This window comes from Squalius cephalus (genome assembly GCF_949319135.1).
Source record: "Squalius cephalus genome assembly, chromosome: 8".
Classification (NCBI taxonomy): Eukaryota; Metazoa; Chordata; class Actinopteri; order Cypriniformes; family Leuciscidae; genus Squalius; species Squalius cephalus.
In genome coordinates, this window is record NC_137129.1 from 13840995 (window position 1) to 13855443 (window position 14449).

Consider the following 14449-nt stretch of genomic DNA (forward strand, 5'->3'; position numbering starts at 1 on the left):
ATATCTAGAAAAACACAAGTGCCGATGTGTATTCAACTCACTCAAAACATTGAGCATTATTAGTAACATTAAAATCACATGCCCTAACACACCTGGCCACAGAAGCTGAGATTATTGCCCACTGCTCCCACTTATCCGGCCCCAACCAATAGGCAGCCACAATTGTCTGCTGTGCAAATACCTCAGCCTGAGACCTCATACACAGTACATTCCTGCCCTGTGAATCAACTGGAGTTTGGAGCCAAACTGCCTACCTGAGAGTCGTCTTCTCACGCTATACCTCTCAATTCATCGCTGAGTGCGGTTCCGAAAACATGCGTCACATTCCAATCATGTTTAATCGCTTGCTTATCGCAGACATTGATCTGTTGTACAATTAGAGTGGATTGGAGTATGTAGCACAACCAGCAGATTTAGAGGAAAATCAATGTGGCTATTATAGAGCCATATGAACTGAAGGCATAATGTGTGCATGAATATTACATTTTTAAAGTGAAAGTAATAAAAGTAATACATTTGAAAAGCAATATAGTATGCAATGTGTATACTGTGCCAAGAGTGCATGGAAAACTCCACAACAAATCACCAACATAGTATACAACCCAAAAACACTGCAATAATGTATTCCATAATGCAATGCTCTCAACTACTGTTTTATACTATATTTTAATACTTTATTTAATGTACACTACCTTTCAAAGGTTTGTGGTTGGAAAGACGTTTACGTTTTTTAAAGTAAGTCTCTTATGCTCAACAAAGCAGCATTTATTTGATCAAAAACAGTAATATTATGAAATAATATTACCATTTAAACTGCATTTTGAATTTGAATACATTTTAAAATATTATTTATTCGTAGCAGCCATTAAACCAGCTCCTAAAGAAACGTTTCTTAAAATTAACGTTGAAAAGAGGTTTTATTTTTTGTGGAAACTGTGATGCACTTTTTTCATGATTCTTTGACTAATAGAAAATGTAAAAGAACAGCATTTATTTGAAATAGAAATCTTTTTTAACATTATAAATATCTTTACTGTCACATTTGATCAACGTGAATGCATCGTTACTGAAAACAATTATTCATTTCTTTCAAAAAAAAAAAAAAAAAAAAATCACCCCATACTTATCACTTATAGATATATAACTTGACTACATTTAAACTTTGAGTGTTGTTATAACACTTGACCTAGGAGCAATGTGCTGCCTGTAGAGTTGCACTGGTGAACACTGACACGGATAGTGTGAAAGGAATTAAGAAATGGCCTAGTATTTTATTCTCAACACAGCAAAGAAATGTTTGTAAAGGCGGCATTGGCCCAACACAAAAGAGTAATTTGGCAGCAACTGAGCAGCCACTACACAAACAATTCAAACAATTCTCTCTTTAAGAAGGGTTCTCAAACAAGTAAACACAAATACACACTAAAAAGGACAGGCCTCTTCAGCGCCTGCCACATTTGGTGCCCCCTTGTCTCCTCTAACTGGGGTTTTGTGTGTATTCAGCGCGTCTAGGCGACTGAGATTTTAAACGAAGGATGGGAAGTTGCTGCTTTGACACTTGGCAGAGCTTGGAGGCCTCTCTATTTCCCAATCCTGGGAATGCAAACAGCAGTCTTCTCCCAAACGGCTTTCCATGTCCCTCCCCTTGCAACCTGGCCAGCCCCTGCACCTGTGCCTCTGTCTGTCTCTCCTCCCTTTCATTCTCTCTCTCTCTCACTTTCTTTTTTGGGTTTATTGTAGGCCAGGTGTGACAGACGTTGGCACTGCCTCAATCAGACTCCTTGTTGTCGTCTTATGTGGGCAGCAGATGCCTAATAAGTAGCCCAGCATGCAGACACACACAAGTACACAAACTTCCAACACATTCAAATGTCCAGTATAGGACGCCAAATGTCAGACAAGGAGTGATTCATTAAAGGAAAAGTTCTCCAAAAAATTACCATTCTGACAATTTAATCAACCTCATGTAGTTTTAAACCTGTATGCGAAGGAAGGAAGGAAGGAAGGAAGGAAGGAAGGAAGGAAGGAAGGAAGGAAGGAAGGAAGGAAGGAAGGAAGGAAGGAAGGAAGGAAGGAAGGAAGGAAGGAAGGAAGGAAGGAAGGAAGGAAGGAAGGAAGGAAGGAAGGAAGGAAGGAAGGAAGGAAGGAAGGAAGGATGGATGGATGGATGGATGGATGGATGGATGGATGGATGGATGGATGGATGGATGGATGGATGGATGGATGGATGGATGGATGGATGGATGGATGGATGGATGGATGGATGGATGGATGGATGGATGGATGGATGGATGCTCATAAAACTCAAAAGGACGGATGAAGTAGTGATTTCCAATCTGTAAACAAATCATTCTTTTGAGTCAGATCATTTCAATTACTCATTTGATCTTGCGTACAAGAACAGATCTGAACGATTCATTCATGAATCACATTGATTTGTTTCTTGAATTCAACTCACTGAATCAAGATAAGCAGTTCTAGAGTTAACAACAAGAATATAGGTGAATAACAACTCGAAGTTCACCATTTTTCACCAATATGGACCATTTTTAAGATATTTTTATGGTGCTTCTGTGCCAAGCTCTTTTTGAAACTTGAAAGTGTACATTCATTATAATTACATGAAAAATCCACAACATTTAAAAATGTTTCTTTAGAAGTCATGCTGGATTGGAATAACATGAGGGTGAGTAAATGACAGAATTATTATTTTTTGAATGACTTGTCCCTTTAAGACCAGGTCGTAGGCAGAGCTCTTACCGGCCCACAATGCTTTACCGATTACACTGCATCTGCTGCTCTTTGTCCTTACTTGCATCTCTGCACTGCCCATCTCAAACTGTCTCTGCCTCTTTTTTGCCTCCCACTCGATCGGTCTCTCCACAAAAATCTGTTTTAATGATGATGTCTACAGGACAGCGCCCTGATTAACTATTATAACAGGGTATTAAGTGACAGGTAAAGCAGCAGCAGGTGCTGCACGCTGATCTTCGCCCGCACACACGCTATTACTCTCTTGCGTTCTCCCTTAGGTGCTTGTGGCTTGATAGACAGAACCCCCAACAGAAGGTCTCTGTGAATGTTTCTTTCAGGAGGGGGTTGAAACGGACATCTGCTGAGGTCTGGCCGCTGCGATGTGGAAGTGCTGCGTTGTGTGGCGTTCGGTGGGCGCTGGGCAGCATCGTCTTTGAAGCGGCGCCTGCGATTAGAGCTGTTTTGTTCCCTCGAAGCCGGTGGTGGGATTAATTCAGACTCTCGAGAGGAAGAAAAGCCTCTTCAGCGGGCCTACGCAACTGTTTGTAAGGGGGTTTATGGCACGCCATGAAAGTTGTGCCATTAAACAGTGGGCTTGATGAATAGGTCTTCCATAATGCTAATGCCACCCATCTATGTGAATGTGTGATTGAGCATTGAATGTGGCCATACACTCAGATCAAAGTCAAATCCTGTTTGAAAGGAGATGGGCAATGAGCTCAAATACTGAGTTATAATGCCAAAAACATAAAAGATGGGAATTAGAATGAGGTAAACATTTAGGCAGCTGCTTCACAGGTAAAACATTTTTAATATATATATATATATATATATATATATATATATATATATATATATATATATATATATATATATACACATATATATTTATTTATTTATTTATCAATACTTTTCAGTAGTAAATGACATATATTTAGAGTTGACAGTTCTCCATGTCAGCCATCTTGGATGATTTTATTTCACTGAGATTTCTGCAATGAATTTTGGGATTAAATTATCTGAAAACTATAGATCTGATATTGTAGAACCTGGCCAAACAAAAGCATATTGTTCTCATTAGACTGCACACAATTGGACACAGCCACTTCTTTCATGACCATGCAAAAAAAAAAAAGAACTACAGCAGATTTCAAGATTTCCATAGAATGATGACTTATTTCTCCTACAAAGCAATAAAATGCCTTTTGCGTCCATTTTGAAACTTCACAATTCATTGTAAATTCAGGGAAAAGAATGACTAGTAGCCTACAATATTCTCAATTTCTCTTTTTGTGCTGCACGTAAGAAAAGATACAGGTTTGAAATGATGATTTAATGATAGAAGTCTCATTTTCTGTGAACAATTCCTTTGAGTCCTCCACTCCACCAATAAATATCACACAAATCACAAGACGAGCTGCTTTGTCGGAATCCAAACACAACTAGGTCATTTGATGAAAAATATGAATCAACAGCACAAAGTGCACTGCAAGCTCAGTGTGGTCGGGGAAATTAGCAGTTTATATTTATCCGATTGAAAAAGACCCATAACTTGTCTTTCTCACCATTTTCCAGCCAGCGTCTGCCTCAAAGGCACAGCTAAAAAAAAAAAAAAAAAAAAAAAAAAAAAAAAAGCCTGTCTATTATGTTTCTTCACCAAGCTGCTTGCATCCCTCCTCTCTCTTTAGAGCTTTTCCAAATCACAGATTACAACATCCTAAAAAATTACACGCTGAATAGTTAATTACCGACTGCACTTGGACACATTAACTCTCTTGCTTTTTAATTAATAATTAAAAATTAAAAATGTTTAAGCATGTCTTAAAGTGACTAATTAAAAACGACCATGACAGCAATTCATTTTAAAGAATTACCACTTGTTATATGGTCCTCAGACTCCTTTAATGAAGCGGCTTCATTTTTTTTCTGACTGTCATTTTCTGCTAAATAAAGCCAGAAATAGAAACAAATGGGGAAATTAAAAACAGGAAGTCTGACATCTTCAGTAAGTGAAATATCTCGGTCTGAGAACGCCATACTTGTGTCCTAGTAATGTCATCTCTTTTAATACTCTCTACAACAGCTGTTTTTAAAATTGTTGCCTCAGCTGGATTTACCCGCCAGGGATCCAACCGACTCTTTAACACTGACCTCTGAGAGAGCGAGAGTGGGTCACTCACCTCTTTTTGGCCGGGCCGCCCTCGCCGCCTCCATCTGTGTGAGATAGAGACCCATCCTCTTTATGTCCTCCCTTAGACCCACATCCATTCAGCTGCCCATTTGACAAGGAAGCTGTACAAAGAGAAAGAAAAAGCAAAAAAAAACATGAGAAACAGTGACAACCTACAGATGCAATGCATCATGTATTTTAACTTAAGATGAAATATCACCACAGCATGGTTTTATTTTAATCATGCAATGCAGAACTGAAATGGAGCAAGAGCAAATGGGAAATGGGAGATGGTTTACTTTAGAGTCCAACTGTAGAAGCAAGAACATTTTGTAATGTACCAGTATTTCATCTGACAAAAGTCAACTTTGAAATTGTGTTTTTACCAATGAGTTAACTTGTGCAAATTCAAGGCTGTAAAAACGGGACAGTGCATCATTACACAAACAATTAGGGAGAAAGTTGGTGAAGTAAGCAGGATATCAGGCTTAGCAGTAGTATTGGTTATAATTAATTGCAATTCAGTAGAGTCGTGTTTTCATGACTATTCTATTTATTTAATACAATAATTAATATTTATAGTGGAAAACTAGGTCTCCGCCTCTCTGTCTCGACACTCCATCTCAACGCTACTGGGTTTCAACTGGCGAATAAACACTGATTAATATCATAAGCTTTTGTTTCACGTGTCTGGAACTGATATTGGTCTCAAAAACAATGGACGTGATGATTACAATGAAATGAGGAAAAAGAAGTAATAAAGAAATAATAAATATTTCACATTAAGAGTAAGAAAAATATTTATTCGGGTCAGCATTCAACACTGGGAAACGGGTAAAACAACATCTAAAGAGCTCTGGCCATTAACGCTAGATAAACCAGGATTACGAAGTTAAAACTTCCTTTATACGGCTCAGCTGATTTAATTTCCGTGTTTAGTAACATTCGTTAAGCGAATATCCAGAATCACCAAACATTCCCAGAGCTGGACACCAAATCTCAAACAAGCTGGTAAAACAACTGGAGAAGAAAGAAACTACAATAAAGCTGCAATCCAACACATACATGAAACACTATAAAATTGCTTCTCTCTCATATTTGGACCAACATGGCTGAACTTCAAAGCATTCAAGTGAAGTCTTAAGAGCTCTATTCCCATAAGACCAAACATTGTCTTTGGGAAAATTGGGATGGTTTAATTTAAAATAGAAAAGCAGCAAAAAAAAAAAAAAAAAAAAAAAAACACACACACTTGTGTCCTATTTTCAAAACGACTCCTCAAGTGCAAGAACAAACAAGCTCGCGAGCCTCTGCCTTCATCACGACACGGGAAGCCAAAACCAGAGAGAGCCGGCCAAGCCAAGCCAACGTGGGTGGAGAGGGATCAGATGTAAACAGCTTAACGCGGGCTGCTCGCTTCCCGCGCCGTGTTTTACATATGTTGGTCTCACTTGAGTGGCTGTGTGAAAGACAGTCGGAGTCTTGCGGAGCCAAACGTCCTGTCTCTCTCTCTCTCTCTCTATAGGCCGGGAGAGTGTGTGACAGGTTATTAAGCGTCTGTCCTTCAGGGCCTCTAATCTTTATGCGTGTTTAACTAAGCCCGTAGCATCTACGTTCACCTCCTGGTTTCCACAGAGAGTGGAATGTTGCATGAGCAGTGTGGTGTTATGATGTGCAATTAGTTTTAGCATTAGTTCATTTAGAAGAGGAAAGAGAATGTAGAAATGTGGTATAGAAGTGTATCGTCTCAGAACTGATGCGCAAAATGTAAATCACAACACAAAGCACATCTAGACTGAATTACGACACTAAAGGACACAAATTGCTTGTCCATGCAATTGCTTGTTCAGGCAAATTGATGCCTGCCGCATCCTGGTTAGGAGCTATTTCAGTGGCCGGTGACCTTGGCCCAGCCCTTAACTGATCTGAGAATTAAAAAAGATGTGCATATTCATTATATCTTTACACTTCCCATTTTCATTAACCCTATCATATTTGAAACACAAATTTTTAAGGCCTCTAAATGATCAACGTGATCAAAACTTTGCTGAAAAACCTGTTGTACACAATCTACTACATGCCTTCTCTTGTCTGATTGATAGTTCATACTTTTTAGCAAGTAAAAGGACTTTAAGTTTAACTCAAAATGCCCACCGTTCATTTTTGCTTTGAAACCTTTACTGAAGTACGAATAAGAATACCTTTTATCATGTTAGAAGTATTTTAAAATAAAAACTTGCCATTTAAACATAAGAAACTTCACCAAATTGCATACTTTTGATCAGTCTGAGGGTTTTTTTCTTCCTCAAGAATGAGCTCCATATTGTCACTTTATAATAATGTATGTATCATAAAAACCTGATGTATCATAATATGATTCTTCAACAACAACAAAAATTGTCTAAAGGTTAAAAAAAATGCTCCATTAAAAAAAATGATTTTACTGACTACTATGTTATTCTAGGAACAACATATCATGGAAAAAAATTATTTGTGTTGACTAGTTGGCATTGTTTACCTCCCAGAATTTTACAAATAATTATGGCATGTTTATTGTTACTTAGTCTTAAAGGAACCGTATGTAAGATTGTGGTCAAAACTGATACTGCAATCACTTTCAAATTACTGTAGAGAGGTGTATGCCCTCCCCCTCCCCCCCGACTCGAGGTTGCCAGCTAGGCTGCAGGATCCAGCAGGAACTTAGGCTGCTACAAGGAGCTTCCAATGGCAAGTGACGAGTCCTACACAGTACGTTTTTTTTCTGTTAATTATGTTTATGCTTCATGAGAGTGCTTCATGTTTATGCTTCATTTTTGTATCGCAAAAATTTACTAATGGCGATTAGCCAAATATAATCGTAAAGATGTATGCTCGTCAGAGCCGGACAGTAACTGAGTACATTTACTTGAGTACAGTACTTAAGTACAATTTTGAGGGATCTGTACTTTACTCGAGTATCATTTTTGGGGAGTACTCATGACTTTACTCAAGTACATTTGAGAGGCAAATATTGTACTCTTTACTCCACTACATTTCTATCCATAACTGTGAGTACCCATTACTACTTCTTCTAAAAAAAAAAAAAAAAAAAAAGGAAAAGGAAAAAAGAAACATCTCGGAAACCCTCTCAAATGTGATTGGATTGTGCAGGCGCCACTGATTGGGACAGCCTATCAGCAATCACCTTCAGCTTTCCGCCAAAGTCAACTCCATGGTCAGATTTAGATAAGAGAAGAAACCATGGACGAAACAATGGATGAAGACGCAGCAGGTCCATCCTGGGAGCGATATTTTTTTTCCCAGGATGGTAGGGGAAGACTCATGAACATTCATTAGGGAAGTCATCCCTGATTGGTCTTAACCCCAGTGACGGGTAGGTTTAGGGGCGGGGTTATGGAGGTCATAAGACCCCCAGTGATGGGTAGGTTTAGGGGTGGGGTTAGGGGTAGGTCATCAGACCAATCAGGGATGACTTCCCTAATGAATATTCATGAGTCTTCCCCTACCATCCTGGGAAAAAAATATCGCATCCCGGGAATGTGCCAAGCCGTGGCCCCACCTCGCCAGACTATTTCAATTTTCTGAACAAGTTAATGATAGTTTTCGCTTCAAGTGTTTGCTGTGTTTACCAATGTAAGCACTGTGGCAGTAGTAATGCAATATTTAGAAAATGTACTCTTGTACTCTTGATACTCAAGTACTTTTAAAAACAAGTACTTTAGTACTTTTACTTAAGTAGACATCTGACTGTAGTACTTTTACTTGTACTTGAGTAAAATTTAGCAAGGGGTATCTGTACTTTTACTCAAGTAATGAAGCTGTGTACTCTGTCCGCCTCTGATGCTCGTATATGACAGAACATTGTTAGAACAGTAGCTGTTAGTCTAACTTGTAACGGTAGGTAACGGTAGGTCATTAACGTAAGTACAAGCACAAGCCTAAGTCACTATGTGTAACAGATATCAAAGATACAGCTATTTATTTAGCTGACGCTATAAGTGAAAGCGACCAGCTGTATTTTTTATACAAATCCTTGTTTTATTTCGGACTTTGTCACGACGTATTTCGGATTCATAACGAGGTCTTTTAGGTTTCGTAACGTTAGACATTTTTTATCCGACACGTTTGTAGCTGGTAACTAGAGCAGAGCTGGCAACCCGGATGCCGAAACACTACTGACTTCGTGATTAGTAGATAGGTGGAGGGAGGCGCATCAGGTCAAAACACAACATGACAACAATCAACATCAGTTAAGGGCTGCAACTTCACTTTTAAATGACAATATCCTGGCTGGACTACTGTTGTCAGTGATATAAGTATTTGAAATTAACATGATTTCTTAATGTCTAGTGACATATCAGGGCCATTTTATGATTAATTGAAATACATTTCTTACATACGGTTCCTTTAAAGACACACACACACACACACACACACACACACACACACACACACACACACACACACACACACACACACACACACACACACACACACACACACGTTTTAATTTTAAGGGTTGTAGAGAGGTAGGAAAATGATCCTGTAAAACTCTGCTTGACTAATATTGCAAGTGGGGTTTGGTGCAAAAATAATATTACAAAAGTCTAAAATACACCCCCTTTAGTAATAGGATGTATTGTCTGTTGTGGCAGACGCAGTTGTTTTGGCCAAGACTGTTTTTGTCCTCTTAACGTTGCCACAAAATGGACGCCAGTGCCACATTGTTTGGAACACAAAAGCTAAAACATGTACTCAGACAGTCCCCTTTTGTCTGTTTCAGGAGCTGCCATCACATGGAGTTTGGTTCCTTCACACGTGTGAAGACTCTCCAACACTCACGGATCTGGGCCTTGACTATAATGAGCTTCATTTAAAATGATCTGAGACTGTGAAAATCAAAACAATACAAAACAAAACAAAAAACAAAGCAGAAACAAATAGAAAACAAAAAACAAAACAGAAACAAAGAACTATTGGATTATTGCTTTTTCCTTAGATAGAATTGTTAACAAGTCACAAAAATGCTGACACGCTGACAAACAGTGAAGTGATTCAACAGACAAAAAAAGTGTCTATATATACAGACAGACATACAGACAGACAGATAGATAGCCAGATAGATAGATAGATCATGCGTTATTGTTAATGTACGGATGGAAGGTAAATCTGATGCTGATCCTTTCATGTCAAAACATGCTGAGCTTTCGCATCTGTGAACAAAGACTTTGTGTATCACCCTTCATTAAACACCCTACGTTCAAAGGGATTACTGCTACCCTGAGGTAACAACGCATCGTTAACGCATACGACAACAAGAAAACAAGATTAAGGGCTGTTGTGATACGAGCATATTATCAGTTTAAGAGATTATTCAGAGACTGTATATCAAGCCTCCTGCCATAGTCTCGACAGAAACCCCTTCAGCTTGATCTCTCTTCATGTTTACATGGGGGGGGGGGGGGGATGGGGGGTTGAAATGCTGTTGTTAGTGCCACTGGGATGAGCTTTACCTGTCCCCGGCCAATCACCTGATCAGATGCAACAAACTTTGTTCAGAGTAGTTGAGAAAATTGTTTGCAAACAAAACAAGGTTGTGAGAGACTACAGGCCATTTGATATGCTGTTTGTCAACATCAATCGTTTAGCAGACGAAGCACTGAAAATGTCTGAAAAATATATTTCGAAAATATTTACATTAGACAACGAACTCTGTTGTTAAAACAAGACTTGATCTAGGACCTTAAAAGTAACATGAAACCGTTTTTGCAACAGTTTTACCTCTGTGATCTCAAATATTAGTGAAACAATACTTTACTAGAAAGTTAACTGTAATACATGTTGACATACTATGTAGACTGAACTTCTATTTCTCACAGCCTTGTTTTGTGAACATCAATTAAAATGCGCTGTCTTCTCCAAGTAAAGTCTTTGAGAAGGGTCCTCTCACTTCTGACAGAAGCCATCAAGTGGTGAAAGGGAATAAAGTCTCCCATCTGTTGTATTTCTTTTATTTTTCTTTCCATTTCCCAACTGAGTGATAAAAAGGGTAAGCCCATATCAAGAAAAGGCTTTCCCTCTTGTCTATGTGTGGCTGTGCAGACTCGTACGTATGAGGCCTGTTCTTTGTTCCCTTTAGAGTCTCAGAGCTCTTTTTATTAAAAGCTCTGGCTTTCTGAGGCCCGTGTGAAGTGAAATCCCACAGTGCCAAGCTGCAACGTCAGACATGCTGCTATCAGATGACTTTGAAAGCTCTGAAGTAACCTGGATCATATGGCACTTTTACACACACTCACTGGAAACCTCCTTAGGAACTTCCTTTGACCAGACAAAAGTAGATGTTTACACTGTACTGAAAGGTAAAATGCTAAAACGAAGCTAAAATATGTATATTTGCAAACATTTGATGGAAAACATGCTCTAATAACTGAGATTTTAACAATCAAGTGATGGTACCAAACTGGTGAAAAACTGAACAAAAAGTTAAATCTGAGTGTTTAGATGCTCAGTGAAGAAAACATTGAAAGTGTGTCTTACCATTAGGTCCCTTTCTCCCATTGCTGAGGCCGTCACAGAGCTGGCGCTTTTGTGAGCTCTTGAACTCCTTCAGTGAGAGATAGAGCACCTTCCGCACCACCCGCTCCTCCGACCACGGCATCCCATCATTATCATCCTGTAAAGAGAGAGATGATCAGCACTATAGTAGAGAAAAACATCAATGCAGCTGCTTGAGTACACAAATTAAACCAATCTACAGCACTTTTCCTGTTGCACACTTAAATGCGCACAAACACACTTCTACACCAAATATCAAATTGTGTTATTGTGATGGTTCATGATGACATCATTTCCCCTATTCTTTAGAAACAATTATTTGTTTGATCTTGGACTATTTCAAAAATTGCATCATCTTTTAGAGACATTTTAAAAATGGAACAAAGACAAGAGCTTCCTTTCCAAAAAATACAATTTCCTTTCCAGACAACAATCCTTGATAACAATTCTGAATCTATATATAGAATAATTTGCAACAAGACTCACACAGGTCAGTGCGTGAGACAACAATCCTTGATAACAATTCTGAATCTATCTATCTATAGAATCATTTGCAACATGACTCACACAGGTCAGGTTCTCACAGGCATGCTATAAATAGCAAAAGTGTGCTATAGAAGTTATTCTTTAAATGTGCTTAACTGTAGACCTTCCCCAAACGGTAGTATTATTTAGTATAGAATTAAAACTGTAGTGCGCTCGCCAAATTTAGTGCCAGTAATCATCAGGATTCTTCTCTTAAAGGTCTTAAAAAGGTCCAGAAAGCTGTGAATATCTATGTTATAAAAGCTGTACAAAAGCATAACAGTCCACAGTTAAAATTGTGGACTGATTGAAATGGGCATTGCAATGTCTTAGCAGTCAGATAAGAGGAACTAATATGTATTGCAACACAATTTTCTCTGTTTGATGTCAAAATGGTCCTGGTGATGGGAACAATTAAAATTACACTATCATTAATAGATTAAATATGTATAGCTTTGACAGCAACTGTAATACATTACAGAATGACTTGATCGTAACATTGATGTACAAAAATTAGGATTTGGCACAAAACAGCAAAGGTGAATTTAAATGGAAGGACTTGAGTAAATTACTAAGTTGTGTATATTTCAGTAATGATTATTAATGTAATACACTATCATTCACTTTCAATCTGCTAGATTTGCAAGGGAGAGCACCATAGCAAATTATTATATATTTTAATATAGCGAGTACATAAGTTTCAGTGGAATTCATCGTAGATGAGATGAAAGACACTAGAGGTTGCACATATATGCACTTGTTATCATTCGGAAAGCCAGTTAAATTGTTATTTCCCACACACTGCTTCCTCTATCTCAGAGCTCTCGTCTCGAGAGGGGAACTACAGACATTCCCATGCCGTTGTGTTATTCACAGTCACTTTACTAAAAGAGAAGCATGTCAGTTAGACACAAAAAAAAAAAAAAAAAAAAACACATTTTGACCTTGGTTAACTGTTACTAAATAAAATTCCGGGAAGAGATCTCTTTGTGTGATGCTTTGATTTCCGACAAAACACAAAAACACCAAACTAGACTATTATTTTCTGGAAATGTAAGTGGTGACTGCATGTGCAAAACTTGCCTCCACAATGCTAGGGTGTAGCAGGTGGATGTCAAGGAGATGCTATGCCATTGCCATGGTGTTCAGAAGGATTTTATCACATTGCTATGTGTTTGCTAGGGCGTTCTTTCTGAAGGATTTCTGAAGGATCATGTGACACTGAAGACTGGAGTAATGGCTGCTGAAAATTCTTTAGCAACCCGGTGAGTAATGGAATTAGCATTAAGCTAGTATAACCATTGTTTGTTTACGCTCTTGTTTCCGGAAGTCAGTCATTAGTTCAGTCTTCTCGATGACATCACTGATTGCACACACATCGTTAAAGACGGCAAGCGATGATTGGTCGGGAAGCAAAGTATAGTCTGACATGTTTCTGGTCCACGACATGGCAAGAATTTAGGAGTCAAAACCGCATAATCTGACACAGCAATTATCGTAAAAGACAAAAATATTGTCTGAACCCAGGATTACGAACAAAATTATTGAATTTAACTAACGGCAAGTTATTATAAAAGACATAAACCTTCAGCAAGCATCGCTAACTCTAACTGAAAGCTACCGTGCTTTTTTTTTGTGCCAATTTAATGATTTCTAAACATAAACCTTGCCAAATCTTGAGGAAATGCCCAATTAGAAATGTAAGGTTTGCACTGTGGCATTGTTTCCTGTGGGGTTAAGCAGAAGGCGGGGCTTAGTGAAACAAAAGACATGGGAGTGTGTGCATGTGCATGAGTTCCTGTGCGGGGGCTGACACTGACAGGTGAACATCAGATTTCCCAGCAGACATGTCAACAAACACACACACACACCTCGAGACTCCTCTACGCACTGATGCGCTGCAAAAGCCTGACAGCAGCTGATTGGGCGTGTGGTGTGTGAAACCACCAGAGCACCTCGTTAGAGACACACACACACAGACAGAGCGCGGCTCAAAATAGCCTGCATGCAAAGCCGCAGCTCAACCACAGCACAGTTCTCACAGACACAAGAATTAGCAAATGATTCTAAGAGTCAGTTTAAAGAATCAACTACATATTATTACTGATACGCTGTGGCCAGGGTCCTATGCCAAGAGACGGCAATAATAACAGCGTGCGAGTGTGCGTACAGCGCTCCGCACAGACGGCAAGGTGGGCTGAAGCGCTCAGAGGCGTGATGCTGTCACTGGATCCCAAGAGCACAATCCAGCAGGCTGCTGGGTAGGCAGCAATTACCCCGCGCTCACTATCACCTCGCGGTCTGGCGTCGAGCCAGCGCTGCTCTCTGAATAGAGTATTACTGCTCAGAGCACGCACACACCTCTCCGTCTGAAAAACTCCTCTCTCAACTCTGGGAGCCGACCACGAACGCTTTGCCTTCAAGTTTGTTTTCTTTTCTCCTTTC

At 39.1% G+C, this 14449-nt stretch overlaps 1 protein-coding gene across 2 annotated transcripts in view; it reads right to left on the bottom strand.

Annotated features, from left to right (window-relative positions):
* Positions 1 to 14449, bottom strand: part of jarid2b (jumonji and AT-rich interaction domain containing 2b) — a 112192-nt gene that overhangs the window by 48381 nt on the left and 49362 nt on the right. For both annotated transcript variants that reach the window (XM_079879449.1, XM_079879450.1), the window contains exons 2-3: positions 11462 to 11597; positions 4935 to 5046 (exon numbers count right to left, since the gene is read on the bottom strand). In XM_079879449.1, the coding sequence (XP_079735575.1) occupies positions 4935 to 5046; positions 11462 to 11597 (248 nt within the window). The remainder of the gene's footprint in view (positions 1 to 4934; positions 5047 to 11461; positions 11598 to 14449) is intronic.